Source organism: Salvelinus sp. IW2-2015, linkage group LG26, assembly GCF_002910315.2.
Source record: "Salvelinus sp. IW2-2015 linkage group LG26, ASM291031v2, whole genome shotgun sequence".
Classification (NCBI taxonomy): domain Eukaryota; kingdom Metazoa; phylum Chordata; class Actinopteri; order Salmoniformes; family Salmonidae; genus Salvelinus; species Salvelinus sp. IW2-2015.
In genome coordinates, this window is record NC_036866.1 from 24,435,345 (window position 1) to 24,462,809 (window position 27,465).

The 27,465-nt window shown below is 41.1% G+C and overlaps 1 protein-coding gene across 1 annotated transcript in view; it reads right to left on the reverse strand.

Moving 5' to 3' along the window:
- Positions 1–27,465, reverse strand: part of LOC111952413 (nuclear receptor ROR-alpha A-like) — a 271,983-nt gene that overhangs the window by 164,516 nt on the left and 80,002 nt on the right. Inside the window, 1 exon segment of the mRNA XM_023971046.2 lies at positions 18,990–19,010. Within this exon segment, the coding sequence (XP_023826814.1) occupies positions 18,990–19,010 (21 nt within the window).

Sequence of the window (27,465 nt, forward strand, 5' to 3'; positions counted from 1 at the left end):
ACAGTACACTCCCTTCGCCATCTAACCCAGCCAGCTGAGTTTGTCAATATACAGTATGTACACATTCTGGAATGAGACATTAACATTCAGAGTAAGTATCAACTGTCCCTCCACTGTCACACATGCATGAGAATGAATAAGAATAGGACCAAACAGTTGTGAGCAACATTGCTCCTAGGACGATTTCAGAGAGAGGTCTGGTGGACAAGACTAGAGGGAGTTCAGTGAGTGCTGTGCTGCGAGCCCTGGGGTGGCCCCTGGAGTGAGAGGGAGAAACCCCACTCATCGTCCTAGTCCTAGGATGACTCACAGCCCTCTCTTCTGCATGTCTGCCTTTCCTCGCCTTATCACTGCAGCTCCCCGCCCATTGATTGATCTGAGCCCCAGATCCATGGGATCCCACTGTTCCTTTACTACCACTACAGTATCTGTTCACAGGACCTTATCAACGCATAACACAGCTTTAACCCCAGTAGATGAGTCACTAGAACAATGTGCTCCTTGGGACAGATCCAACTAAAAGCCATTTACGACTGTAATCTATAACTGTAATTATATCTGAGTGAGCCCTTCACAAACAGAGCGCAGCAGACGCAGCTTTAGTTTCAATCTGAATAAAATATTTCATGAAAAAAACGCTGTTTGGATGCATTCCTACCACTTAATTGCGGCACTATTACATACATTTAAATAATACAATAGAGTTCAAACACTTCCATTTTGATGCTATCAATTACCTCTTCATTCCTCAATTCCAGCCTCTTAAATATTAATATAATTCCATAATGAGGCTGAGTGGACGGAATCACTCAATGTCCCTTAGGGCGGCTCTGCTGTCGACCACGAGAGCACAGGCCTTGTCTGATGAATATAATCAGCACATTAAACTACACTTCACCACTCACTCCCGTCTGGTTAGATATATTTCTTCTTTGTCCGGGGGTGAACAGTGAAAGGCTTGGAACCCAGTCTGCAAGTGCCTACTTTATAACAACATTCTTCAACGTTTCCATTTGTGTACAACACGGCCAAGTCAAATTAAAACATTTGCTACCTCGCCTCTGTGTTTCCATATTGGTGTTGTGTGTGTGTGTGTGTGTGTTGTGTGTGTGTTGTGTGTGTGTGTGTGTGTGTGTGTGTGTGTGGTTGGTGTGTGTGTGTGTGTGTGTGTGTGTGTGTGTGGTGTGTGTGTGTGTGTGTACGTGTGCGTGTGCATGGCATGTGCGAGCGTGCGTGTGTGTTGTGTGTTGACTTTGAATTGGCCTACAAGGAGAGTTTACTGTAGAGGACACCACATTTGACATTTAACAAGAAGCTAAAGCGGCTTAAACAATTACTAGCCAACAAAACTGTCATTTTGTGCTGTTTCTTACAGGGATTCCTCCTCGTCTCCCATTGGCCTAGAAAGCAGCTCCACGTGCTTACATATGAACCCTGTGATAAATTCTGAGGGGTCAATGGTTTACAAGCCAGAAGAGGACCTTTCAATTAGTGCCTGATGAGGGCTGAAAAGAGACATCCTCAGTTGATGCAGAGCCACTGAGAAATTAGTCGCTTAAGATCATTGAAATTGTTACATTTCAAAAAGCAATTTCCTCAAATTGCTGAACAAGTTGCTAAAATCAGACATCCAATTAGAATGAGATTTTTTGCGAGATGAAATTAGAGGAGTCGCTGTGCTATCAGCATTGTCTGGGGTACAGACAACCCAGACTCATCACCAGTGAGAAGCTTTTCAATGTGCAGGACCCCATATCACACAACCACTCACAATCTAATTAGCTGCTCTCAAATGGTACAATAGGTTTGGAAGCACTGCGCTTAAATGGCAGCAGATAAATGGTTTGTGTTATTGTTGCATTTTATTCGACAGATCATTCCTTTTAAGTGTCATGTGAATATGAGCGACCATGTGACTGACTGAAAGTTAATAACCTTGTGAAATGAGCCACCATATTTAACACCATCACAGGGCAAAATAAATCAGGATATACTTTGCATACAACTTTTTGCAGTTTGAAGGAAGTTGTAAAGTCGCGGTAGCACAATTGCTAATAGCATTAACACAATGATTGGAAATTATGGGTATCTGAGACTTCTAGTCATTACGCTAATGCTAGTTAGCATTGACTCACAAATCTACCTCTAACTTCCTTCATACTGGACACAGAGACATAAAAAAGGTATTCCACAAGTTCAAACTGACTCTGGGGAAGTAGGCAATGGGGACTCATTTGCAACATGCCGAAGTGACCCTTTAATGTTATTGTCCTTTAGCAATGCACAGTGACTGTAGAATCATGCACATTTCCCAAATACAATAGGCACACAAACAATGACTCACAATCACGTCACACAGACAGACAGACAGACACACACAATGAGTATAGGCAACCAAAGATGAAACATCTTTATCCCTCTCTTTTCCCATAGCAACGAGTGAAATCATATTCCCTTTACAACTTTGTTCCACTCAACAATTTTTACCATTCTGCTAAAAAACATTAGAGAAAAGAGAGCCAAAGAGAAAGTTGTGATGAATATTTCAGAGGGCCTGCGCTGGCGGCTGCAGGTTTTATTGGTCCCTGGCCAACAGTTTTCCCAAGGACAGAAAACTGCCACCTCATCCCCATCCATAGATAAAGCACACTGGGATGTCCTCCTTGGCGAGAAGGCTGCATACTGGTAGTTCCATAGGATCTGATTCTTTAACCGGGCTTATGTCTCTTTCCACTGTATGTCCTACCTGACACATGAGAAGCACAGCTGATTTGATGGACTGCTATTAAAAGGTCATATTGTTCAGAGCTCTGAATCACACTTTATGGCTTCAATAGTTGGACCCCTACAGTATTTTTATTTTTTAATCATTAGTCCAGTGCTGCATGTTCCACCACTGCCAGAAAGCTGGGCTGTGTTACAGGGAGGAAGCCTCGGACACAGCAGCGCTGCTTAGACCGCTTCTCCTCTCCTTCCCACTCTGGACCTGTGCCAGAGAGCTTCATATGAGCTGAAACCCCATTGTTTGCCGAGTTTCCTCCTGGTGCAATACATCATGGCGGACAGAACACTGCCCAGGAATTAAAAGGTACAACTGAGACGGTTATTATTAAGTTCGTACCAGCATCCAATCCTATAAAAGTCAGCATTAATAGCCAGGCCAGACATTTAATTTTTCATCTACAATGAGGCCAATTAGAAGAGYTGAAATGAGCTGTTGGAAAGATGCCTATTCTTTATGGTGGTGTCACAAGACACAGCCACATTATTTATTCCACCCACTGCCCCCTCACCTGCCAGAATGAATGGCTCACAACAACCTCCTTATACCGGTTAATATGGATTATTATGTATGTTCCTCCTCTCCTGACCAATATCAACAGTTAGTGGAGCATACAGTATGTGGCAAGTCTGTGGTCTTCTGCTGACCTTGTGTCTAACATTATTCTGGAGGACTTACACTCCTCACAACAGATGGGGAAGACTTCCAACATATCTGTTTGACATTGTTTCATTTAGATGATTTTGTCTGGAAGCAAAATTTAGTTTGGTCTTAAGAGGCTAAGAAGTGACATGTGGCCCAAAGGAAATGTTTGTCTTGTTTGCTGCAAAATGTAATGACAACTTATGTTCAACCACAGGCATGAGCACTATTGTGCATTTCTGAGGTTATTCTGCTTCAGCGTGGTTTCTGGAATGTACTGTAGATACTTGTACTTTTTCAGCTCCCAGTTTACTGCAGAAGCTTAGCTCAGCTTCATAATGATTTCTGAGTGCAGTTACATTTATCACCATCCAATATATTGCAGAAAGTATCTTGTTCATGACATATTTTAATCATTATAGTAAATTGTAACAAAAAAGTGAAATCATTAATTTGCTAATTGTCATCATAAACGTCTACAATAAGTTGTTGTGCACGTATTGCACATCACATTTCAATGTATTTTACCAGTAACTGGTAAACGTGTCATTTTGAAAATGTAAACAGAATGGCTAAAGATTGTATGCACCATGCTGTGGAGGAGCCTGTGTAGTAGATTTTGCATTATACAATCGTTATTTTGCATCAATCCTTTGTCCTTCTCAACGATAGAATACAAATGTACAGGTGCAGGACAAAGGTAACCCACTCAGCAATTGCCGCACCTGTTTTCAATGGCACCTGTTGAATGCCTGTTTGCTTTGAATCTACTAAGCTTTCTCTGTACTTTGAAAGTATCTTCTACTGACAAACTGGAAGGGGAACATATGGTGCAGGTAACCCAGATACAGTATATGTGTGGCTTAAAAATACATTGGAGTCTTTGTCTTAGTGACAGTAGTATTGCCTCCTAACTATGTTACACTGACACCTGCTGGGAGCGGAGTGACTCAAGCCTAACTCAGCGGCAGGGAGGGAAGAGAGGAGTTCTGAGCCCGAGCAGAGGCTAGGAGACACACCAGAGAAACCTTTTCTACTGTCAGAGACTGCAACAACTGGAGCCGCTACTGCCATTATCAGTCAGACTGGGCCCTCTGTCAAGCAAATGAGAACCTGTAGTCAGATACTGGACGTGGACTAAATATGTTTTTGTAAGTGAGGATGGTGCATGCAGAAGTTTAAAAGATAAATACTGTTACTTGTCCTCACTTGGTGACTAGAATCCTAGACTTAAGTCCAAAGTTTCACCTAGCCCTCTCTACCTCCTCACTGCAGCTTACATATCCCAGGAGAGAGGATGTGGCATGGGGGTGATTCATTTGGCACTTGTGGACCCATGAAGAGACAACTTTGCCTGTAAAATAATAAAAAATATAGTAAAAATGCCCCATTTTGAACAGCATGTTTCCTAATGTAAAAGTGGCAGGTGGCCCATTTCAAGTGGGCTTTGATTGATCCCCAGCTGTTTGGGAAATTGTCCCTCTTCCCTGAATTGAGGTCAGAGTGATAAGCATTGTGGGCACCTCCTCTAGGAGTGCTTCTCACATGCTCTCATCCAGGTGTGTGTGTGGCACCGCTGAGGCAGAATCAGCCTAGCCACATGTACTTCACTGACAGTCACTCTGCCCATGTACAAACACATTGGGAAGAAGGTGAATAAGACAACTTGAACACAATGGTAGATCTTTACACTCGTACCCGTATATGGCTTGAATATGTCAGATTTGGACACTGACAAGCGCCTAGATTGGAACGCAGTGGCTGTACAGTAACATACTATATATGACATCAGAGCTTAGGCCCTAAGCTCTACAGCGCTGTAACACCACCCATGACAAGAAGATGCCCTTGGCCCTTCCACTAATTGGGCAACTTTTGAAATGTTTTGCTGTTTGAGTGAGGGAGGTGCTGTAAACTAAGAGGACTCAATGTATTTTGAAGGATGATATGTTGAGAATTATATAAATAAATAATAAATGCCGCTTTGATGTCATACAAGGAAACCACAGGTCTGACAGTCCAAATATGTATTTCATATTTCAGTATTACAACACATATCACATTTACAATGTTGAAGTTTACAGACGCAACGTGATATCTACAATTATAGACATGGCATGAAACAATAGTTTAGGTCGTCCTGAGAGAAATAAGCCTTATTTCACTACATTGGGATAGAAAATAGCGACTCCAGCCTTTCCAGAATGCACCTTGCCCTTCCAACATGAATTAAAAATGTACTAATCTTTCCTTTTCAAAGCGGCAAGAAATCTGAACACTGGAATTTTGTGTCATATAAAATAGCCAGGTGAATAGTAAAGAAAATAAACTTTCAAAGGTTGCTTACATGATCAAGGCCTGTGGATCCTATAAAAGGGCATGTTAATCTTGTTTTTGCTACACAAATTGCTTAAGGACGCGGTAAAAGAACTAAAAATAATAATAACTGCTCCACAAATAATGTTGAAAATGGACTCAAATTACAAAAATCCTGCCTCCAGGGAATTGGCTATTTGATTGATAAGTATGCAATAATGTATTTAGAATAATAATGGAATAGAAAAGGTATAGTCTTGCTAATTGTAATTTTAGCATTCATTTGTTTAACATATTGCAAGCAATTTCCCAAATACATTATTCCTCTATTTCACGTCACCTATTTGCAAAACTAAATATGTAACAAAATGTTGTCAACTAACCATAGAAGTTCAGTCCAACCATATGCATATACTGCATTGTTCTTTTCTACTGCTTCCCCACAGGGATGACTCTGATGATGAGTGTTGGAAACCAAGAACACCCCCCAAGACAAAATGGGCCCGCTCCATTTCCCCAACTGCTCCTCCAGAGGTAGAAGAAAACCGAACTGCTCCAATCCCCCAGCTACAACCTCTGCCAGAGGTAGAAGAAAACCGAACTGCTCCAATCCCCCAGCTACAACCTCCGCCAGAGGTAGAAGAAAAAAGACCTGCTCCTATCCTCCAGATGCAACCTCCTCAAGAGCAGAGGTAGACGTAGAGGGGCGACCAGGGCAATGGCTGAGTAGATGATCTTTCCCTCCACAGTATAGGCTGAGCCCTTCTTGGATCCACTGTTGACGTTCGATAGACGGGGAAGAGGCGCATGGCCCAACTGCATGGGCACCCTCCGATCCAACAGGTCCCAGATGTGCTCAATGGGATTGAGATCCGGGCTCTTCGCTGGCCATGGCAGAACACTGACGTTCCTGTCTTGCAGGAAATCACGCACAGAACGAGCAGTATGGCTGGTGGCATTGTCATGCTGGAGGGTCATGTCAGGATGAGCCTGCAGGAAGGATACCACATGAGGGAGGAGGATGTCTTCCCTGTAAAGCACAGCGTTGAGATTGCCTGCAATGACAACAAGCTCAGTCCGATGATGCTGTGACACACCGCCCCAGACCATGACGGACCCTCCACCTCCAAATCGATCCCGCTCCAGAGTACAGAGTACAGGCCTCTGGGTAACACTCATTCCTTCGACGATAAACGCGAATCCAACCATCGCCCCTGCTGAGACAAAACCACGACTCGTCAGTGAAGAGCACTTTTTTCCAGTCCTGTCTGGTCCAGCGACGGTAGGTTTGTGCCCATAGGCGACGTTGTTGCTGGTGATGTCTGGTGAGGACCTGCCTACGAGCCCTCAGTCCAGCCTCTCTCGGCCTATTGCGGACAGTCTGAGCACTGATGGAGGGATTATGCGTTCCTGGTGTAACTCGGGCAGTTGTTGTTGCCATCCTGTACTTGTCCCGCAGGTGTGATGTTCGGATGTACCGATCCTGTGCAGGTGTCCCTGCAGGTCTCCCTGTGGCGCTGTCTTAGGCGTCTCACAGTACAGACATTGCAATTTATTGCCCTGGCCACATCTGCAGTCCTCATGCCTCCTTGCAGCATGCCTAAGGCACGTTCATGCAGATAAGCAGGGACCCTGGGCATCTTTCTCTGTGTTTTTCAGAGTCAGTAGAAAGGCCTCTTTAGTGTCCTAAGTTTTCATAACTGTGACCTTAATTGTCTACCGTCTGTAAGCTGTTAGTGTCTAAACGTCCGTTCCACATGTGCATGTTCATTAATTGTTTATGGTTTATTGAACAAGCATGGGAAACAATGTTTAAACCCTTTACAATGAAGATGTGAAGTTATTTGGATTTTTAAGAATTATCTTTGAAAGACATGGTCCTGAAAAGGGGACGTTTCTTTTTTTACAGAGTTTAGTTCATGAACATGTGAACAGGCGGCAGGTAGGCTAGCTTTATGAGCGTTGGGCCAGTTACGGAAAGTTCGCAAGTTTGAATCCCTGACCCAACACGGTAAAAAATCTGTCGGTGCCCTTGAGCAAGGCACTTAACCCTAATTGCTTCTGTAAGTCGCTCTGAATAAGAGCGTCTGCTAAATGACTAAAATGTAAAAAAATAAAATAAACAGGTCTAGACAATAGAGACCCATCCACTTAGCTAGATGTGTCTGGGGGGTGGTTTGAGTTGATACAGTGGCTTGCAAAAGTATTCACYCCCCTTGGCATTTTTCCTACAAATTCTCAATTGGATTGAGGTCTGGGCTTTGACTAGGCCATTCCAAGATATTTAAATGTTTCCCATTAAACCACTCGAGTGTTGCTTTAGCAGTATGCTTAGGGTCATTGTCCTGCTGGAAGGTGAACCTCCGTCCTAGTCTCAAATCTCTGGAAGACTGAAACAGTTTTCCCTCAAGAATTTCCCATTATTTAGCCCCATCCATCATTCCTTCAATTCTGACCAGCTTCCCAGTCCCTGCCGTTGTAAAACATCCCCTCAGCATGATGCTGACACCACCCTGCTTCACTGTGGAGATGTGTTCTCGGGGTGATGAGAGGTGTTGGGTTAGCACCAGACATAGCGTTTTCCTTGATGGCCAAAAAGCACAATTTTAGTCTCATCTGACCACAGTACCTTCTTCCATATGTTTGGGGAGTCTCCCACATGCCTTTTGGCGAACACCTAACTTGTTTGCTTATTTTTTTCTTTAAGCAATGGCTTTTTTCTGTCCACTCTTTCGTAAAGCCCAGTTCTGTGGAGTGTACGGCTTAAAGTGGTCCTATGGACAGATACTCCAATCTCCGCTGTGGAGCTTTGCAGCTCCTTCAGGGTTATATTTGGTCTCTTTGTTGCCTCTCTGATTAATGCCCTCCTTGCCTGGTCCGTGAGTTTTGGTGGGCGGCCCTCTCTTGACAGGTTTGTTGTGGTGCCATATTCTTTCCATTTTTCATAATGGATGTAATGGTGCTCTGTTGGATGTTCAAAGTTTCTGATATTTTTTTATAACCCAACCCTGATCTGTACTTCTCCACAACTTTGTCCCTGACCTGTTTGGAGAGATCCTTGGTCTTCATGGTGCCGCTTGCTTGGCGATGCCCCTTGCATAGTGGTGTTGACTTCTGAAGCAAATTGGTTGCACCAGATCTTATTTAGGGGCTTCATAGCAAAGGGGGTGAATACATATGCACGTAACACTTTTCTTTTCTTTTTTTTCTTTTTTAAATATWTTTTTTTTTTATTTCACTTCACCAATTTAGACTATTTGTGTATGTCCATTACATGAAATAAAAAAAATCTATTTAAATTACAAGTTGTAATACAACAAAATAGTAAAAACGCCAAGGGGGATGAATGTTTTTGCAAGGCACTGTATATAGTGTGTTTTCCAGAGACAATGTGAAGAACAACATGTTAGGATATAGGCCGGTGTATTTTTTTCTATTGTAGGCTACTACCTTCACCACTTGTTTAATACACTACCTTAATCACCCAGTTTAGCACATGGCCTCACCTGAATACTTAAAAGATATGGGTGGGGCTAAGGCTTAAGAGGGTGTGAACAATGACGAATGGGCATCCAAAAAAAAGCGCTATCGAGCAAGTGTGAAAAACGTTCAATGGGATTTTCTGGTACTTGTCTACAAGTTTATCACATTTCAAATAAGCCTAACTTGACCATGTTTTCCCCAACTGCAGGGTATGATATATAATTTTGAAGCTCTGAGTCTGTAGTTTTATAACATTTACAAACATTGGAAATGGTACATAAGACTCAATTGGGAAATGTATTCCAAATATTGTGGAAATAATGTATTTTCTTTTTGTTGATCTTTTTTTTAGTCAGGGGGGAGGTTGTGGGGTGGTCTTTTTTTCCTTTTCCTTACATACAATAAAAAACATTTACTAATCTCTACTATGATCATTTCTATCTTCGTATGCATGTCTTTGTTGTTGTACAACAACAATATATATGTAAAAATCTGAAAGGAAAATCTGAAAGGAAAAATATCTGTACCTGCAACCCCCAGGTAAAAATGACTAAATATATCAAATTAAAAGTTGGTCACAAAAATGTATTATTTTCATTGTAGTTTTTTTTTTTTTTTTTTTTCCACCCAAATAGTTGGTTATGGACTTTGGAAAGGCCATCTGGAGATCCAGGTCCTTCAATTCACTCTAACCTTTAGAACTCTTCAGTCTTTTGATTTATCAACCTAATGTTTGGCACCAATATTATTGGCAAGTTGTTGAATACATTTGTAGTCATTCCATATAGCGTTGTCAAGAATTGTCAGAAGAATATGTTGTAGAAGATTACACTGTTGTAAAAAAACAACTCGTGGAATTGTGTTTGCTTCTCTTTCATTCGGATTCTGTAACACTCACTTAAGTCCTGAGTGTTTCCTCATTATCTCTAGTGTACGCTTACAATTGATATCATGTTTGTGAATATACATCTCATATTTACTGAGTAGTAGGTGGTTAAACCTGGGCATGTTCATAATTTCCCTGAAATTAGAAACGAGTGTAAGGGGTTAAGAACTAAATAAAAATAAATCATTTTTTACATTTACATTTAAGTCATTTAGCAGACGCTCTTATCCAGAGCGACTTACAAATTGGAAAGTTCATACATATTCATCCTGGTCCCCCCGTGGGGAATGAACCCACAACCCTGGCGTTGCAAGCGCCATGCTCTACCAACTGAGCCACACGGGACCTACATCATAAATGTAGGCTAATCGTTAGATATTCATTTACCTATAGAATATTACGAAATTCCATAAACCATTATGAATTAACTAAAATGTAAAATTACAATAATAAAATTGAATTCGTATCAAAGGTCCAATGCATCCGTTTTTATCTCAAAATAAAATCCTTTCTGGGTAACAGTTAAGTACCTTACTGTGATTGTTTTCAATTAACATGGTCAAAAAGAAACAAAAATAGCTTCTTAGCAAAGAGCAATTTCTCAAGCAAGAATTTAGTATGGGAGTGGTCTGAGTGGGGAGGGGGAAACTCCACTGGGCCTTTAACACAAAGCAAATAAACATGTCAGGCATTCCAAAGCCARATAAGTAACCTTACATTTAGTCTCAGTTCTTACCTTTCAAAACAGTGTTTTCCTTGAGAAAATCAAGTAATCATTGAAGATGTTGTCTTGGTGTATTTTCCAATCACTCATAATTTTGAGGAACATTTTCAATATGAGATTATTACCTGTACCCTAGAGCCACTAATATGGCTGACGTTTTCTGATACGAGGAACCAACTCAAGTATCGTGAGCCTCAACTGAGTTTGTTCGATTCATTGTTTCCTCAGTGCTACCATGAGAGTTAGACAAAATTAATAAAAATAACAACGGAGTTCTGCCATGAAAGGCAGGTGCCATTTTAATTTTATTGAACCTCTATTTAACTAGGCAAGTCATTTAAGAACAAATTCTTATTTTACAATGACGGCCTACCCTGGCCAAACCATCCCCTAACCCGGACAACGCTGGGCCATTAGTACCAGTGGCAGCTGTTACTTTTTCCTATTTCCAATTTTTTCCAACCTGGAGGATAATCAAAGCCTTCCACAAAAGGAGGGGGGACAGTGACAGAGAAATGAAATAAAAGCGACATGAACAGTCATACTTTTCTAATGGAACTCTTTTAATCTTGAAAGGGAGAATTTCAATAGTGAATTAGTCTTTTTTTTGTATTCCTTTAATGCTTCTCAGAGAAATATATGCAAATATCTCTCGGTAATGCTAACAGTAGTGACAAAGGAGCCAGTTCTACTCTGCTAGTCTGTGCTATCCAACCAGGGGTCCTGTATGTGGCAAGCATAATGTACTGCCTGCAGACTCTAAGGCTCTGGAACCACTCATGAAGACATCTGGAGGGCCTCAGCAATGACACAACTCTATCTACTCTTAGAAAACACTTTGGTTTAGGTTTAACTTACAGTTTCTCTTCACTAGGTTGTCATTTTAAACAGGGTAATCAATGCCTCACTATGAACTATATTGAAACGCTATACAGTATTTATTGTTTTCATATTTCAAAACCTGACTTATAAGTGTGTTGCTAATGAAATTGTCACTATAGTTACACTATTTTAGTCATGGATTTAATTTAATTCAGAATTTCAGGAGCTTGACAGATCACTGGCAGATTGAGTTTTAGAATGCAGAATTTGTGGATGGAGATTTTGGAAAGGAGAGGAATCACTGTGATTTACAATGGATTTGACCTAATACCAATTTCAACATTGAGACATGTTGATAAATKWAAAAAAAKATATCAAAAAAGTTATCATGTTACAGTACTTAGATTACTATAATTATCAAATTAAAAAAATATATATTAAAAGGAGAACTCAAATGTGTGTGTAGGAACTAAAAGTTGTGATGCAGTATTACATATTGATGACAAATAGGCACATAACTTGCACCATATCATTTTGAAGTTTCTGAGCTCAGAATCTATTCATACAAAAACCCAATAATGTAGGAATTAAACACACACCACAGGCAAGGAATGATGTTATTGTCCACTAAAGTAAAGCTATACTAGTGTAAGTTATAGATAGCCATGTAAAATAACACTATCAGTACATCATCATTATTGAACAATCAATATCAAATTCTGTGCTAATGCAAGGAGAGACTTGCATTATTACAGTATACCTGTTTCACATCCGTAATGAGACATGATTAAAACACATTGAAATAGGCATTGCAAATCCATACGTGTTTGGGTCTAGCTGGCTGGGTGTAAACGTGGTTAACTAGTAGAGGCTGAGTTAATCCTTTTATCTAGATCCCTGCTGCAGGGTATCCCAAACACTCCCTGATTAAAAAGGGAAATGTGGGCAACCAACAGTTTAAGAATGATGGGCTCTAAACAGATAAAGGCGGAACATCTTGTTGCTATGGCAGTGCATATGCAATGACTTGACAGTGCCACACTGTTCTCCCTGTCTAATATATTCACATTATTTATGAAATATTTCATAAGTACTGTAGCATAGCAAATGCTAAATATAAAATCCCAGGGAGATGTTCTTCCCTTTTTGCAGCTAGAGTCGTGGAATGGCATACAGTGCTCATGTTGTGCAACATCTCCTGTGGAAAAATGCTGGTGTTTGTTCACAAGCTACACTGCTTTTCATTTCTTCATCCTCCTTCTCCTCCTCAATAAGGGAAAGCCCTCCACACTGCCAAATAGAACCAGCGAACAAAAGAGGCGATTTGATCTGTTCATGTGGGAAATCAGATCGCCGTCTGCGTCTGAGATGTATCCAATGCGCTCCAGGATACTGTTATGCAACGGCCACAAATGAAAATTACAGTATAATATCATATAGAAATGCAGAGAGGATGGCTTACGTATATAAGGAATAGAAACATGTCAATTGTTCCTGAGATAAATCAGAACTATCCAACAGTGAGAGTGGACATAACATATACTGTAGCAACCAAGTAAAATAAATGCAAAAATGTACTACTATTCAGGATCTGTGTATTAGCGTAACTGCCTCCTGCAAAGCGCACACAGTGAGGTACAGCAGAGGAGACATCCCCCGCTCTCTCTATCTTGTGTGACGGGGCAGGACAACTGCATGGCCATTTCTCCTGTCAATACTCTCCCAACATCCATTTTCACCTGGCTGACACCTTTTACTGGTCAAGGGATGAATAAATCACACTTAGTGTTCTCCCCTGGTACTTTGACAACAACAAAAAAAGAATCTCAACATGAAGAAGGACTGCAGTGTTTCCCTGTCATCACTGCCCCTGAGGTACGGTGAAAAATTACCGCCCATAAAATAACATTTTTCAAAGAGCCTTATTGCCCTTTTAATCTATCTGCCACAATGGACGGCTTCAGGGATGCATTTCACTTCATCTGAAGACAAACAATCTTTCAAAGGGCTTAATAACAGTTACACAAATTAGCTTCATTAATTAGCTGCTAATGGAATAATAGCTCTGCCACCTTGTGCATCTCAAAAACAGGAAAGGTGTGGGGCTGGAACAAAATATTCACTTGTCTCTGAGCTTCATTAGTGGACTAACAGAATGCTAAAGAATGCACACGTCTAGAATTTAAATATCCTGATCGCATTCTCTCGGATTTTAGTTATCCATTTTATTTGTATTTTCTTTGCACATGCAGCGACACAAAAAGTATTCTACGAACGAGCAAGGCCATCACAACGTGATGTAAATTACGTGGTATACTAACAATATTAATTTCCTAATACAATAGTGGACTGACACTTTAAATCTTAATTAACAATCCTCACACTAACAGCCCTCAAAAAATAAATATAAATATATATATTATGTATATATATATATACATATATTATCAAAGAAACGTCACTGATAAAACTGATAAATAGAGATGGATTCAGTAGAGAAAATAGTAGTTAATGAATGATGAATTAGAGACTAGGTGAAGCATCATAAATTCTGACAACACAGTGTTGTCTAGCCGATGATAAACAGCACTCCTGGATCCGATCTGCCTGTGCCTGCATGTATCTTTCAGAAGCTCCCTGCCACTTTATCTTTTCCATCCTGCTAGATTACACCTCCAGGGTTCAGGTGTGAATCCATCATTGCTATTATTACCTGAAGTCACAAGATGCATCTATCATGGCTAAGGTTACCATAACCTCAATATTAACAGAGAAAAGCCCCTCTAATAAACAGCAGAAAGGATGGCCCGGGTGGTGGGATTTCATCTTCCTTTCACTTTTAATAAGGTACTCAGAGGAATAAAGATTACAGGCCATATTTAGAATGCAGAACAAATCAGCCTCTTCTTCCCCATCCCTCCTCATTGTGGTTAGTCATTAGGATCTTAGGTTGGGGGTTCTAGTGGAGAGAGGCATTCCCTGGTTCAAGAGCTAACCAGCCTCGCTGCCTGTCTGCCGGGCTCTGTTCTGTTCCTGCTACAATATTGTATCGCCTGCAGCGTCTCTTAATAAGGCTGGATGTATGGAAACGCAGTGGTGTGGCTCATCATGCCCAGCTGGACCAGTGGCAAYCACAGTGCTGTAAACTGTGAGGGCCTGACTGGTTCAAGGCCTGAGGACAGTGGTGTTTTAATGATCATCCGCCTCTTTAATAATCCACCATTACACAAAGTTGGTAAAAACCAAATGCAGAGACAAGGGGGCATTAGGCTAAAATGGCTAAGCTTTCTTTGGGGATTAAGAGAATTTGGTCAAATAGGAATCACAGAGTGCATCAGTGCAGGAGTTGACACAAGGACATGTTTACACACAGCACCCCGTGACATGAATCATTCATTATCATTCAAATTAATATCAACAGCAAAATAAATTACCATCACTGCAGCCGGTCTCCATAATATACCTCCAATTACACTATGATCAGAGCATCAACTCTGATAATAGATTCAAAGTAATTAAGTTAGAATATATTCAAAGGACTTTTCACTTTGAAAACCAGTCTTGTTATTCCCCTGAACACCCAACAACAACACTCATTACAGTGGCTTGAAAACCAGAAGTGGAGACCATATAAATATTTATTCAGGAATGATTTGATGCACTAAATAAATAATCCCTTGTTAAATAAATGACACCCTAAATAAAACTTTAAAAACAGGATCTGGGGAAATTAAGATGAGATGAATCAGACAGGGAAGGATTCCGGCGAGAGGAGAAAATATCAGCTATCACTCCACCCCATTTGAATTTCTAATGGCAGACATGCAAACGCGACGTGCTAATTAAAGCACAGCGACCAATTAGATGAGCTTTAGCTGCACCTTTAGGGGGAGGTACCGTGGCAGAGCCTCAGAGGGGGATATGGATATCTGTTCAGAAGGTGGAGCAGAAGAGAGAAGCTACCAAAAACAATCCTCAGATGCCACTACTTCTGCCTTACGGGTAAAAGGTTAGCTGTTAACGGTTCAATGTTGGATAAACATGACCCCTTTCCACAGTGCCATCCATGTGGCAGTGTCTCACTGAGGATGTGGGGCAGCAAAGGACATCCAATACACATTCAGCAGTAATTCTAATCCACTGGCATTGTAGTATCTCCTATAGACAGCCAGGCTGTTGCTTCAGCGTTGGACTATTAGTCTATATCAAACTAAAGATTGGGACATGCATTACAAATAAAATATACATAGCCAAAGTCTGGGCGATGTTCTCATAAAAAAAAAAATAGAGATGTTCCTATATAATACCTGTCTGCTCTGTGTCCTAAACCTGCCCTCTACTGACAGCACAGGACATAAGGGTGGTCCTATAGGTTCACCCCACACAGGAAAGAGGTAATCCTAGGTCTGGCCTAGGCCCATTCTCCTTCCTGTCGGTCTGCCTCTCTCTGCTCTCTGGAGAGCCTTTATGCTGCCTGAGCCTGCCTTATCACACACTGTGAGACAGGAACAAGGCTTTTGTGATGGCCATGATTAGTCTTTTGTGTTCCCAGGTAGAAATAAGATGAACTTCTACAGGCAGTCATTGTGTTCCTATCTTCAGAACACTCAAAGAAAGATGTTGCGTTTTGAGGGGGTGAAATGAAGCCTGCAGGGCCTTGGCAGGCCTTGCTCTGTGGGGAAATACATGGTGAAAACACAATGGGAACAATCTTGTCCTTCAGTTTTCTTTGTACTCCATTGAACCTTAGTCAGTCCTGCCTATTTAGACTTTTTGAACAGAGCAGTATTTTCTTGCTATACGGTCTCTGCTTCTCTCTTTTTCGGTGGGTTTCTGAGAAAGACCCAAAGGCTGATGAGAGAGACGACAGCAGCCACTTTGCCAGAGTCTGCCAGACCCTCCGGTGTATCAGCCCCATCCCTCAAAGTGTTCCATATGCAAATAAAGTTYGGGACGGCATCTTTCAGATGTGATAATTATGTATTTATTTGTAAGCTGTCACTTCTCTTAATGCTCAGGGACATCAAAATAAGTTCAAATAGCAGCATCAGAGAGGATCACATTTGCTGGAGTACCACAGATTCAAAGAACACGCGAAACCCATGACGCTGAAGGTCTGTCAATAACCAGTCATTTAGACAGCAATGTGCTGCTGAGACCCTCACTGCATACATCCTGGTTTGAAATTTGCCGCTAAATATATTCAGATTTTCCCAATTTTCTTAGTTATTCCAACATTTACAGTTGTATCAGCGGGTGACATATTAACAAAGTCAGAGAACCCATTTCCATCCCCATCTCTCCCTCCCAAATGGACTGTCTAGTACAGTATTATTCTTATTCTGTTTGATTAACAAATACAGGAATATCTGTTTACATGTTCACATTGTGGGAAGGGTATTGTGCTTTAGTATCTAGTTGAAGCACACCTCCCTGACATCTTTTTAGAACTATCCTGTCTTTTTAGAATTATCCTGTCTTTTTAGAACTATCCTGTCCCTTACATGGCTGCTAATCAGTCTCACCATATAATAATATCATTGAACGAACAAGAGGACAAATTATTACTGACAGGTGGGAGAAGAGCAACTACTTGAGACCTGACATCCCACTGGGCACACACTGGTTGAATCAACATTGTTTTCACGAAATTCCAATGAAATGACCTTACACCAGTGTGGAATAGACGTTGAATTGATGTCTGTGCCTAGTGGGATGTGAATTTAAAAGGACAACAAAACACCTTGTAGTGATGAGAGGAGAGCTATTGTTCCATGTCGAGTGGCACTCCTCTCCACAGAAATAAGTGGGAAGTAGAGAGCGAGCGACAGAGAGAGAGAGAAGCACAATCACCAGATGGTGCCGCAAAGTATTGGCAAAGTATTATGGGTTGCACCTCCATCACTCAGTTGCGTCATGGCCATTGTTATCAACGTGTCACAGACGCCACAGTGCTCAAGTCTGAGTCACTGGGTCCACATTAACTCAAAATAAAGTTATTTACCCAGTCAGATATAGCGTAGTGGAAAGAAGGATTTAGGCAATAAATTGTTTGCTATCCCTTTTCCTTGATATGTTCACAGCTGTGGCTGCAGGGGAGGCCAGGGCACTGTGCCTACTGCCTACCTGAGGCTAATTCTAGACTAGACAGTTCATGCAGCTTTAGTATTCTGATCACAGAGTTCTGATCACAGAGTTCTGATCATAGAGTTCTGATCATGGAATTCTGATCATGGAATTCCGAAAGCATTATGCATCTACATCTACATTTAAATGTGTCTACCGTGTCCCCACTGTGTCCGGATTCCCTTTTTCCACGCTATATTAAAATGTCAGTATGCATTCTACAAACGGCAGAGTAGGCAAAGTATTACAATAACACAACAACAACTGATGGCAGTAGCTAACTAGCCAGACAACCTCCGTAGCTAGTCAGCAAGCTAGCAAGCAATGCTAAAGCGATTGCAAACGTGTTAGCATAACACGTTTGCATAACACAAAATGTGTTTCTTTTTTATATTAGCTAGGAGGCCAGCAAACACATTCCTCACACGCTAGGAACACATTTCCCCCAACGTTATGATGAAAAGGTGACTCTTGGTCCCAAAACAGGTTTTCTGGAGACGTGTGGGAGGAGTGCTGATGACGTTTCCCTCTGTATGCGCTTTCGGTAGCCTGGTTGCTTCCAGACTGAGAAGAAATCCGCACATAATGCATCCCTGACCACCTCCTGAAGTGGTCAGCCAGATCTGAACTCAATCTGACCACAATACAATGCAACAACTTTCGTGCATCTAGACCTGTCTTTTCAATGCGATCTTCGTATTCTGATAGCAGGAGTTGTATGTAAGTGTCAAGTGTAGACAACCTGAGACTGCCTGCCTGCCATGGCATCTCATCGCAGGCTCCCTCCCTGATGGAACTAAATGGCTGTGCCTGGAGAATGCTATCTCCTGCCTGCTCAATTCTCAAACATTGGCCTGTCCTCTTCCAGGAGAGTTCTCTGTCACTGTATAACTGCACATTAAGGGATAATAAAACTATGAAATCTACCCATCCATCTTGATTTGCCTGTGTTAGCGGGTGGCCAGTATTAGAACAAAATACCTGCCACTCAGTGGAAGAACACTGGAACTGTAGCTCTGCTCTGTGTGACTGCCTGGCAACAGCAGCAAGGGAACAGACTGCCTAACCAAATACCAAATGGAGGAATATGAAGTATTTTTCCTAATTTTCTTTTACATAAATATGGTCATTTGGTTATTTTGTTAGAGACTAAAACAGTTATTTTTTGATGCAGACTGACACACAGTTATGATATGTAGTACACTTACCTTGCTTGTTCGTGAGTCCACCTACACAGAAGTACATATTTGGTGTCAATGTTATGAGTGTACAAAATGTTACGAATGTACATTTAGAAAGTGAGTAGTTCTGATTCCATACATCTCTTTTTCAGTAACTAAATGAGTGCTGACTTATGAGACGGGCAATACGACACTTACCTTTAGTACATGATGAGGTTCAGAAAGCAGGGAGGCACAGCACACAACATCACAGAGGAAAAACAGAGAGAAATTAAAACACAATTAATAATTTGGACAATGCAAGCAAACTATTATTTTACATTGCCTTCCTAACAATCTATTTCTGTGACTGATTGAACATATGATAAAAATACACAATAGACTATGCTCTAGTAGTGGGTCTGTTTGGGACGAAGAGACAATCGTTGCCGTAAAAAAAGCACAACATTTAAAAAGAACAGCATCATTTGTTTTGCAGATACTTAACTGAAAAGGCCTATATGCTTTACTGAAACTCAGTCAAGCAGTCTCCCTCTCACTCAGACACACACACACTAAAGGGGTAGCTCTCACAGTAATACCAAGGTCCTATTTTACAGTGACACTTGTGCTGCCTCAAAGCACACTCACTCTATCTCCAGCACACAAGATAGCATCTGATGAGTAGTGCGATCTAATTGAAGTGTAGATTACTATCGCTTGTCAGCTTGCAGGATCAAAATAATTTTTAAAAAGCATGGAGGGAGAAGATAGGAACGTTAGTGGTCCACTGTGATACAATAGCGGTCCAGACTGAAAAACAATATCTAAAAGCCTCTCTGGAAGACACCCTGGTGCTTAGAAAGAGAATGGCCCCCATCGCAGCCCAACTGTGGGTGAGTCATGTGTGACAGACAGGTCCAGACATGTCCCTCTCTCACAGAGACACTGAGGGCTGAGTGTTGAGAGACATAAAGTGTTAGAGGACATGGACGTCACTGAGAGCTGACTGGCAGCTGTGACAGGATTGAGATGAGCCTAAGGGCTGGATGAGCCTAAGCACTTAGAGTTCAAGGACATGGACACACGTTGGGACGTAGAGTCTGACAAAATCTACTGACACAAACTAACAAGTTCCTGCTCTGGTCCTGTGGATCAGAACCCAGCTAGTCGTGATGGGACATATCTACAGTAGTATACACAAGAAATGTGCAATTATGCAGACATAGTCCTACAACTCTGAACGTAATTAGTCTATTCCTGCAGCATGAACACTGACCTAGTGTAACAAACCCTTGGTGAAGAAATAATGCTAAACCCAATCACCGGAAACAGAGAGGGAATCGATGAGAGAATGAGAGATATAGAGAAAGATAGATAGAGAACAATGATCAGGTTGACAGAGCACCAAAAATGAGAAAATGATCAGGTTGACATGTCTGTCAGTGCTCTCAGGAAGAAAGGACTCATTACTGTACCTCGTGGGCACCCAGTCCAGTCAGCCTTTGAGGTACACCCTTCCATGAAACGAGCATTGCTAATCCATTTGTTAATCAAGCATTGTTAATCCACTTGTTAATCAAGTGTGTTTCTGAGCTCAAATCTGAAGTGACCCTTTTCTCCTTGGGGAATTTTAACCTTMGTTTGGAGATTGTAGAGATATCAAAAGAGGGGGCATTTTATTTTATAGGCATGCTTGTAGCATATCCTACATTTGTGTACACCAGCTCATAATGCAATGTCACATCATGGAATGAATAAGCCTACTGAATTAATATCATAGAAAACATTTATGTTAATGAAAAAATATCTTGCAGCTATGTTCTTCTTGATTCCGAGCTCTAAAATATGAACAGTGCATTCAGTCCCTTACAATACAAACCACAAGATGATTAAAGCACTCCGTGGACTAAAATAATACACAGGAGGAGATTAAAATAAGAAACCCTTTCAGGTTTTGAAGGAGGGAGCTTATATGTGAGAGGGGCTGGGTGGGGGCCGCCTTTTCATGGTTGTCTTCCTTGTTTTCCTGCCCGCCCCTGACAAGTGTGTTCTCTCACTCTTCTCCCCAGCAAATAGGAAACAGACAGACAGACGTGAGAATAGGACACCACTTCTCCTCTCCCCTCTCCTCCCAGCCCTGTGGGCCACTGCGAGGCAGTGCCATGGAGGCCTAGCGCAGTCCGGCTCCCCCGCTGTGCCTACAACTCTCCTTTTCAGTTCAATTAATGAGCCATAAATAACCCAATGAAGGTGTCAACAGAGTGCAATTTATCATGGCTTTCACCACTGCACTTCATGTGAGGAGAATGCTCATCCTGCAGCCAACCCCTCGCCCAAATAGAGACAACATTGTAATAAAAATATTTATAAAGTAAAGCCGAACACGCCAACCTCAAATTTATCTTGAGCAGGGTGATCTTCACAGGTGCGTCGATTTGACAATTATGTTGGGAATCGTGGGCCTGCTAAATTTGTTAGGGTATCACGGACAGACTGGCAATACATTTGGTTAAGAGCGAGAGACAACATACTCACTAGGCTTCTGTGGGGCTGCCAAGACACTTCTTTCTGTCTGTTAAAGACACTTCTTTCTGTCTGGGACTACTCCGAGCCTGCATTGCAGATCACAAAGGCAGCCATGGTCTCTCCAAAAAATTGGAACGCAAGTAATGGTGAATTTCTGTTCAGTCCTATGGAGTTGGTCTAAGCAGCAGGAAGAATTGCTTTATCAGTGTGTCCCACAAATGTCACTTTGAGTCAACTACATGGCGGAAACACATACAGTACTGAATAATATACAGTAGCCAGTGAATTGAATGGATGCTAGAAGCAAGCTGAAACCAGAGGTAGTATGGTGTAGTGCTTCAGAGAAAATAGGAAAACTCGTTGAATAATATATGACAGCTTGGGTTTTTGAATCCAACATTAAAAGTGATGACGTGAGTACAAACTCTGCTTCATCTTAGACCCACAAATCAAAACCTAAGGCTTACAAGCAATGTTAAACAGTCTATCTTCACAGTGAGATCATTTCCTGGGAAAAGTACGCAGTGGCTTCTGAATACATGTGAATACAAGCATTTTCAGCCTTGAAGCTAAGCCGGAACTTGAGTGCATACGAATCATGCTAAACCAATTAATGGTTCCTGTTAACCCACTCATCTTCGGAGAGGATTGTTTTTCTAAATAATACAAGCAAACAGCCCACACAGACGCTTTGACAAAGACTAAGAGATTGGCACTTGAATCTGGGGGCTTTTTCTTACACATCACAAACACACTCTTCAACTCACAGATCTTGCGTAGCATCACCAATACGGGAAACCTTTGTCTCAGTATCAAGTGAATCCCCCAATCTGAACGCCTCTGTGCACCGAACACTTTGATGGTTTGTAATACATGATTAAGTTCAGCAGAATATAGAGTGGTTAGTGTATTCAGATTTTAAAGCACAATAACAGAGAACTAGGCTATATCAAAGCAATTACAATATTAACAGACTATCACCAAAGGGACATTAAGCACTACTATCTTACTGAAAAACACAACATTTCTACTATTTCACAAGGCACCCCGGAATGATATAAATTTCCACAAACCATAATCAGTCTGGGTTACAGACACGGCTAGAGAGCCGAGATAAATGACATTTTCCAAAATCACGCTGACATTTTCCCTTATCGAGCGCCAGGCACTGGCATGGCAAGAGCAGGCTTGTCAGTCAGTGGCAGACAGGCCTCACACCTTATCACAAGGGCACTCAGCATCTCTGGAGCTAGAGCTGGGGCTTGGGCTTGTGGCTGGTGCTGGAAGAAAAGGAGAAGAGGATGGGGCTGATGCTAGAGCCCCCATCGCTACTCTCTCATCCCCTCCTACAAGACTGCTCCTCCAGCCAGCCAGTCTCCCTCAGAAGCTAAATGTAATACTTAAGGTTGATAATGACGCTCTTCATTAAATAGTGATTCCAAATAAGGATGTGGGGTACACAAATAAGGAAATAGAAGAGAGGTTAAAATTCAGACATTTGAGTGGGTTTTGGGTGAGGGATAGTGTTACGGGATTTTTGTGTTTAATGACTAAAATATGTATACATTTGACTTAGATGTTACTGTATGAATGAAACTTATTATAATCATAATGCTGAATATAATGTGTTCCTTATTAGAAAGAATGGAGTTATCTTCAGACAACGGGTTGGTTGCAGATAGTTTAACAGGTGGCAGACAACGTAATGAGGCTGTGAACTGTATTGCCATTGTATTCTAGAGGAGGATGGACATTAAAACCTATGACATCATCTTTATTATATAACCTGATGTAAATTGTACTATGATTCAGTACTCTCGAGAATAACGCTATTGATTGATTGATTTTGAGACTGGTTTCTGTCCATTTTATGCTTATAAGTATCTTACAAATTCTTATATATGGGCAGAGTGTTTTAATTGAATTGGTTGATAAACATATAGGAAATAGAATTCCTTTAACAGATAGGGAGCGAGAGCAAATTTCTGGACCATGGGATCAAGACAACTGGTCATGCAGACAGAGAGAGGGACTGTTTACACGCTACTACATTACGTGTCAGAAGTATGGACCAGTGTTTCCCAACCAGCTGACAAGTTGAATCAGGTATGCTTGTCCAGGGTTACAATACAAATGTGTACTGTTTGGATACTCGAGGACCAGGGTTGGGAAACACTGGTATAGACTGATGATGATGTTGAGGAGCTGAGTACAGAGCTTCAATACAAGGAGCAGTAGGGATGGGGGCAGAGGTTATTGTGGTCATTCTCACTTCAACTCTAAAGAAAGTTATTTGGTACACTGAAAATACAGTACCAGTCAAAAGTTTGGACACACCTGCTCATTCAAGGGTTTATCTATATTTTTACTATTTTCTACATTGTAGAAAAATAGTGAAGATATCAAAACTAGTAAATAACACATCATGTAGTACTCAAAAAAGTGTTAAACCAATCAAAATAGATTTTGTATCTTATATTCTTCAAAGTAACCACTCTTTGCCTTGATGATAGCTTTGCACACTCCTTCCATTCTCTCAATCAACCATGAGGAATGCTTTTCCAACAGTCTTGAAGGATTTCCCGCATATGCTGAGCACTTGTTGGCAGTTTTTCATTCACTCTGCGGTCCAACTCATCCCAAACCATCTCAATTGGGTTGAGGTCGGGTGATTGTGGAGGCCAGGTCATCTGATGCAGCACTCCATCACTCTCCTTCTTGGACAAATAGCATTATGTCTGAGTGTTGGAGTGTTCCCCTGGCTATCCGTTAATTAAAAAAACTAGAAAATCCCGCCGTCTGATTATTAGAATATAAGTAATTTGAAATTATTTATACATTTACTTTTGATACTTAAGTATATTTTAGCAATTACATTTACTTTTGATACTTTAGTATATGTAAAACCAAATACTTTTAGACTTTTACTCAAGTAGTATTTTACTGGGTGACTTTCACTTTTACTTGAGTCATTTTCTATTAAGGTATCTTTACTTTTCCTCAAGTATGACAATTGGGTACTTTTTCCACCACTGCCACGAACAAGTAGCAGCGTGGGGGGGATGTTTTCCAGGAGAAAAAGAACCAGGGATTGTGAGTGGGGCTCTTGGCGGACGCGTTGTGGGGGTGAGACAATGTGTGGGTGAGTACAGAAGCATTGGCAGCTCATGTTTGAGTCAGAGGACCACATCCTCCTAAGCCTCTCTGAGTCACAGCAGAGCCCATAGAGAAGAGCTTCAGACATGGCTTTCTACTGAAAGGCATCCTTTCCCACGTCAAAAGCATCAGTTCAGAAACGTTGGGTTAAAATATGCATGAAATGAAGGATTAATGGAATAATTGGGTGTTTATACTAGCAGTACGTATGATTAACATTTGGTGTGATGAAGAACAGCAGTTACGATGAACAATCAACTGCATTATAAGAGACTCACACTTTTAAGATACTTTTTCCACTAGCAATAGCAACACTGTCTCACACTTGTAGCTATGCTGGGAGGTGATGGATGACTTAACAAGATATAAATTATATAACAGCGGGTAAACTCAATACACTCATTAGTTTCCAATGTTTTTATTTTTCCCCAGGAGTAGCTTAGCTAATTGATGCCTCCCTCTTCCGTCGCTTTGTTTTCGCCCAACAGAAACAGTGAGATAAATTCACGCTTGACTGCCAGACTGGCACACAAAACAACACCACAGTGCTCGCCATAACAACACTGATCAAATTGAAACCTGGGTACAATTTGATTTCTAATTTCAGGATTTTATTTGATGGACATAGTAATATTTTCACAAGTCCATGCTTTTTCTGTTTAAATGAATATTTATTTTTGAAATGATACACATGATTTTAACTGCCACCACATTGTGAAATCGACTGGTTAAGATACTAGCATAACAAGCTCTCGTTTTCCTATTTATTGAAAAACTGGGTGCCATTCTTTTTAACATTAACTCAAGTATGTCAGCAATCCAGACAGTTCATACAACGTGCTGAGAGAGACACAGAACTCTACAGAGAGACAAACAGAATGGAGGAATGACTGTCAGGTCACTTCATGTAAGAGACTAGCTGAATGGATTACACAAGTGATTTCTCATGGAAATGGACAGAATTTAAAATATGACATACAATTTCACTCATAGGGTACAAATCACACCGAACTATGACAATGTTTGCATGATACAAGTTGTGTTGTGTGTGAAACTTGCTGACGTCTAGTTACCACGATAGGATAGCTCTTTAATGCAATATCTCAAGAATGGTCAAATATTTACAGCAAAGCCACAACATGAGACAACAGTCCCTCAAGCAGCAGATTTAATTTCAAAGAGTATGATAACTTGTTGTTTTATGTCAGTAACTATAGCTTTAGGCTCTTCTCCCCACCATTATGCTTTCCAGCGGTGGGCCTCATTCCATTCAATGAAGTCATCATCTGCAATGCTCCAAATCTGAATGGACAACAGAGAAGCCGTTTATATCCTTCTGAGCATATGTGCTACCATTTCTCTTTACAGTCTCCATGAAACTCCAATCTAACAGTCTATTTCGGAGACACGGCTACTACAAAGCCCAGTCCAGGCAAGGGACTGGGCCATCATTCCTTTTCATTTCTCTCTGAGGTATGTCTGATGGAGAGGAAGTCTACATCTCAAGCCAAACATCCAGCCTGTTCCCCGTCCACTCTGAGCCTCTCCATTCTATCTCCACCCTATACTGCTATTATAACGAGGAGCTGAGGAGAGGCTGTTGCCAGGGCCATAGAGTGGGCGAAAGGGAAATAGGTAATTTTACGTTCAAAATATTTCAAACTGCAGCTAGTGCTGTATTATGGAACTACCCAGCGAAGATCATGACAAATAAATCAGTTATAAATGTTAAAGAAGGACATCAAACTGCCAATATGTAGGACAAGCATAATGTCCTTGAACAATTCCTAGAAATATCCGCCACTATATTTCTAACAAGAGTCCTACAGGGTCACAATATCATGTCGTATAAGACATCTTACACATTGTAAAGTGGTTGTCAGCTCTTCAAACCTGAATTTCAATGAACGCATTAAATATAATTACCCTAAAGTAAAGGGTGTGTGTAGAAATTAGAATTCATAAAAATATTTAGAGAAAGTGTTGTATGTGTATTGACAGTCATTGCCAATTTCCTGTTTTACTATGGATAGCCCTCAGCTTTACTGAGTGTGAGGATGGTCTCCTCCAAAGATTTCCCTGTGATGCGTACCATTTGACATTCATTTTTCAGATAAGACATTTGACGCCCAGTCTACCACCAGTGATCAATATCTCATCTGGGGAAATAAATTGCAGCTGTTTCTCTTTCATCTTAGAGGAAATGTATAAGCACTGTGACAACACCGTGGAAGCATTAATCAAATAATAAAACATTGATTTGGGGGAGAAAAAAAGAAGCGTAACCTGCTCTGATATTCACTTTGACCTAGTGCTGTTGACATGATGCATCTTGTATCACATCTTGTTACTTCTGTGCAGTTAGGGAAACTTGAGCGGCGATCAGCTCCTCTCTTTGTCAGAAACCAAGGCGATGAATTGGATATCTAAGAAAAGATACAGTTCCCCTGTGTACATTGTGAATAATATGCTGTAACATGTATGGATGTCATACGCTTGTACTTTTGACCTTCCTCTATCTGACAGTAAAGAACTATTTTTCCATTTATTCTCAGCCCTTGTCTTTGCAATTACCGTGTTCCAATCTCGCCTTGTCCCTACAGTCACCGATAATACCCAGAAGGATCGGCAGTCTTTCTTCTGGTGTACCAATTACCGTCCCTATCCTTTTGAAACCAAAAGTTTGGTATAGGATATTAGAAAATGTCAAATTCAGGTTATATTTCACTTTAGTCCAAAGGTAACATGGTGCACTCTGGAAAACTATCTTCACAGCTGCTGAATAATGCATGAACCCTGTGGTCCAACACTACTGGCTGGGCTAAAATAGACAGTGTGC